General features: G+C 45.7%; 1 protein-coding gene across 14 annotated transcripts in view; it reads right to left on the reverse strand.

The window, feature by feature from the left end:
• The window catches only part of prr5b (proline rich 5b (renal)), a 17,815-nt gene that overhangs the window by 7,561 nt on the left and 5,254 nt on the right, over window positions 1-5,000 (reverse strand). For all 14 annotated transcript variants that reach the window (XR_014627117.1, XR_014627118.1, XR_014627119.1 and 11 more), the window contains exons 3-4: window positions 1,146-1,226; window positions 1-13 (exon numbers count right to left, since the gene is read on the reverse strand). The exon at window positions 1-13 is cut by the window's left edge and continues 36 nt beyond it. Coding sequence is in view for 9 of the 14 variants with exons in the window: in XM_084407439.1 (XP_084263565.1) it covers window positions 1-13; window positions 1,146-1,226 (94 nt within the window). In the remaining 5 variants the exon portion in view is untranslated. The remainder of the gene's footprint in view (window positions 14-1,145; window positions 1,227-5,000) is intronic.

The raw sequence follows: 5,000 nt of genomic DNA on the forward strand, positions 1-5,000 counted from the left end.
CTTCAGCAGCTGCCTAGAGACACACACACAGAGACCAGCACGTCAGTGTCCGTGTGAGGCGTGTGTGAGGCGTGTGTGACCCGTGTGAGGCGTGTGTGACCCGTGTGAGGCGTGTGTGAGGCGTGTGTGACCCGTGTGAGGCGTGTGTGACCCGTGTGAGGCGTGTGTGACCCGTGTGAGGCGTGTGTGACCCGTGTGAGGCGTGACCCGTGTGAGGCGTGACCCGTGTGAGGTGTGTGTGAGGCGTGTGTGACGTGTGTGAGGCGTGTGACGTGTGTGAGGCGTGTGACGTGTGTGAGGCGTGTGACGTGTGTGAGGCGTGTGAGGCGTGTGTGACATGTGTGAGGCGTGTGTGACATGTGTGAGGCGTGTGTGACATGTGTGAGGCGTGTGTGACCCGTGTGAGGCGTGTGTGAGGCATGTGACGTGTGTGAGGTGTGTGTGACCCGTGTGAGGTGTGTGTGACCCGTGTGTGAGAGGCGTGTGACCCGTGTGTGAGAGGCGTGTGAGAGGCGTGTGACCCGTGTGAGGCGTGTGTGACCCATGTGAGGCGTGTATGAGGCATGTGTGACCCATGTGAGGCGTGTGAGAGGCGTGAGAGGCGTGTGACCCGTGTGAGAAGTGTGTGTCCCGTGTGAGGCGTGTGAGAGGCGTGTGTGAGGCGTGTGTGAGGCGTGTGAGAGGCGTGTGAGGCGTGTGAGGCGTGTGTGACCCATGTGAGGCGTGTGAGAGGCGTGAGAGGCGTGTGACCCGTGTGAGAAGTGTGTGTCCCGTGTGAGGCGTGTGAGAGGCGTGTGAGAGGCGTGTGTGAGGCGTGTGAGAGGCGTGTGAGAGGCGTGTGACCCGTGTGAGGCGTGTGTGACCCATGTGAGGCGTGTATGAGGCATGTGTGACCCATGTGAGGCGTGTGAGAGGCGTGAGAGGCGTGTGACCCGTGTGAGAAGTGTGTGTCCCGTGTGAGGCGTGTGAGAGGCGTGTGAGAGGCGTGTGTGAGGCGTGTGTGAGGCGTGTGAGAGGCGTGTGAGGCGTGTGAGAGGCGTGTGTGAGGCGTGTGTGAGGCGTGTGTGAGGCGTGTCGTCTTGCTCTGGCAATATTTCACAGTCATGCCAATAAAGCTCATTTGAATTGAATTGAAGGTCTCTCACCTGACGCCTTCATTCAGTACGTGGAGCTCGTTCTCTCCCAGATCCCTCCGCTGGAACACCGAGATCACGGCATTATGGATGCTGTCACACACACACACACACACACATTAAATGTGTCTGTGATGTTTCAGGCTGGATTAACATGTAAACCGCAGTGCACATTAAATGTTTGTGTAATGAATTGCTGAAAATGGACTGATGAAGATGAAAGATGTTCTGCTCACTGAAGGCCCCAAAACACGCGACGTCATTTCAAACAAACTCAGGCCAAAACAAAACCAGAGTTCTGAACTGCCATTGGTCCCTGTCAATGATATTAGGTGGGCGTGGCTCTGAGGCTCCGCCTTCTTCGAGGTGTAAATCTTCATTTCTTCTGTTCAGCCATTGAGGTCAGAGGCGAGTGAAACATCAACACACCGAGAGTTGCTTTATAGATTAAAAGATAAATATCTATAAGTAATATAGTAATATAATAGATAAATAAACATGATGTCAGTGTAGTCCATTCTGAAACGCGTCCGAAAATGAACTGTAACTCAGCGAATTCTCAGTCAAACAGTCACAGGCATGAAGCTTGAATTCTCTTCTTTTAAATGAAGTGATTTTTTTATAAAAAAAATATTCTCAGTTTATGTAATGTGTGTGAAAAGAGAGAGATGTCAGTCGTTCTCATCTCAGCTCAATACGTTTTAATGTGACTCCGCCCACGGAGAGCGCGCGCTATTCAAACGCAGGTGATCCAGGCAAACCCGTGAACGCCCACATCAGCTGGATAACACACACAGCGAGTTCACTTTCAGACTCATGTACTTTACGACACTGTGAGGAATAATACTATCTTGATAATAATCCTAGAAAATTTACCTCAGAAGTGCTGGAAGTTTCATTTCGAGGAGCAAAGGGATCTGGCTGAGGAATAGGTCAGTTCTATATCTGCTTTGTTCTAATCGCAAGTGTCTGTACACGCTGAATGAATGAATGCACAGATGCGTGCTGTTATGTAGCTACAGCTGGCAAAAAGACTGTTTAAATAAGAATCGCGTTTCTGTGTGTGAATGAATGAACAGCTTTTACCAAACTCTATTGCTATACTGAGATGAGTAAAAATCGGATAGATTATAAAGTTTTTACTGTAAAATACTGCCACATCAAATAAGCTTATAATGTTGCCAATTTCTGCTCATATGAATTGAATTACGTATGATAAAATGTATACTTTAGTTTTTACAAAGAAAGATTACACTGGAAATATTGTTACAATTTTAATTAGTGGTGCTTTTCAAAGCAACACTATTGTTATTGCTCATACTTCTTATTCCACACAAAGTTTGGCGCGTAACTCGCCCCGCACCGTTTGTCTCGTAACTCGCCCCGCACCGCTTGTCTCGTAACTCGCCCCGCACCGTTTGTCTCGTAACTCGCCCCCGCACCGTTTGTCTCGTAACTCGCCCCGCACCGTTTGTCTCGTAACTCGCCCCGCACCGTTTGTCTCGTAACTCGCCCCGCACCGTTTGTCTCGTAACTCGCCCCGCACCGTTTGTCTCGTAACTCGCCCCGCACCGTTTGTCTCAGACCCCTGAGTGAGGTGTCAAATCGACCGGCTCATTGAGGAGAGGTGTGCTATGACTTTTCTCAGCGATCGGGTGTACGATGTTCGCACAGCGGACGAAAAAGTGGCCAAAAAAGTCTCACTGACTTAACATTGGGCATTCTAAAAAATTCAAATCCAAACCGACGTTTTCACACACACAGACACAAAGGGCCTGACAGCCCTGCATCTCTCCCTCTCTCTCTCCCTCAGAGGATTTATATTATCAAGCAACTAATAAGTAATGGCCTAAAATCTTCATAGCCACACCCTAGAAACCAGTTACAGCACCCTAGCAACCACTAAGAGCTCCCTAGCAACCACCCTAAACCAATAATTTATTTATTTTATTTTTTTAAAGCAATATCACACTCGTAGCCTTGCGATATCGCTCCATGCTTGTGCCAATTTGGCCATAGTGAAGGCTGAAGGCACTCGTTATTAAAGATTTTAAGAACTCTACAAAAACTCCATAGTAACCATCTTTGACAACTACCAACCACCTAGTATCACCATAGCAACTACCAAAAATACCTTAGCAACCACTCTGAACATCCTAGCAACGTCTAGAAATGCTCTAGTAACCACCAAAAATACCCTAGCAACCACCCAGAACACCCTAGGAACTGCCTAGCAACCACCCAAAACACCTAGCAACAACCCAGAACACCCTAGCAACTGCCTAGCAACACCCTAGCAACTGCCTAGCAACACCCTAGCATCCACCCAGAATACCATAGCAACTGCCTAGCAACACCATAGCAACCACCCAGAACACCCTAGCAACCACCTAGCAACGCTATATTTGGAGAATATATTCCAAATCTGAAAATACAGTATGAGAACAATTAACTGCACAATTACTAGAAATGTTTACCTTGGATATTATACAATTTGCAAGCACAATTTGTGGAAAAAACATCAACAACTGTGAACCAATTATATATATATATATATATATATACAGTGCTATGCATAAGTTTAGACACCCATGCTAAAGTTGACTAAAAAGAGGAATAAAAAATCATCTTTTGGAAATTGAACTTAATGCCTTAATTTAAAAAATTAGGAAAAATCCAACCTTTAAGGACACCAATTTTCTTTGTGAATGAATAATGTATCGTAAATAAATAAATGTTCTTCCTTAAAATACAGGGTGCATAAGTTTGGACACCCCTATGTTAAATTCCCATAGAGGCAGGCAGATTTTTATTTTTAAGTATTTTTTATTTTTTAGGATACTATGCATCCTGATAAAGTTCCCTTGGCCTTTGGAATTAAAATAGCCCTACATCATCACATAGCATTCACCATACCTAGAGATTGGCATGGAGTATTTTCCATAAGATCATCTCTCAATGCAAATCAAACTAGCTTTTAGGCTAACTGAAATAAAACCATGCCAGTCTCTAGGTATGGTGAAGGCTATGTGATGATGTGGGGCTATTTTAATTCCAAAGGCCAAGGGAACTTTATCAGGATGCATAGTATCCTGGATCCATGAAGTAACTGGCCTTTAAAAATAAAAATCTGCCTGCCTCTATGGGAATTTAACATAGGGGTGTCCAAACTTATGTACCGACTGTCGGCTTTTAGTGTTCCAGGCTTTAAACCCAGGCTTGGTACACACTAAACTAAACACTGGCTAGCCACTGAAACGGGCTTCATGGTACAGGCCCTGCACTGCTGTGTTCGGTCATTATTGTTGTTGTTGTTGTTGTTTTGTTAGAGTCGGGATGTTCGCTGACACTATATCACTGCAAAAGTATTTAAACGTATTTTTACCTCTAAGTGAAAAACGAAATAGAACTTCTCCGTGAGTGTGTCAGGGCCTTCAGAGACAAAACGTTCCATCAGCTGGACGTGACACACACACACACACACACACACACACACACACACACACACACACTCAAACAGCATCAGTGATATCAAACAATCATTGTTCTCCAGCCACTAGTGTGTGTACGAACAGAAACAGAGGATTCTCTTCACACACAAACTATAAGGACTGATTTGTGTTCTTTACACACATATCATGTGAGCCACACACACACACACACACACACACACACACAACAAACAAACAAACAGAGGAAACTGGTTTTGTAGGAATTTCTCCTCAAAGATGAGAACAAATGAGCTTTTATACTGTGTGTGTGTGAGAGAGAGAGAGTGTGTGTGTGTGTAACATCGACATGAAGCTGTTTGTCTGCACACACACACACACACACACACACACACACACACACACACACACACACACA

Source organism: Rutilus rutilus (genome assembly GCF_951802725.1).
Source record: "Rutilus rutilus genome assembly, chromosome: 4".
In the NCBI taxonomy this organism is placed as follows: Eukaryota; Metazoa; Chordata; class Actinopteri; order Cypriniformes; family Leuciscidae; genus Rutilus; species Rutilus rutilus.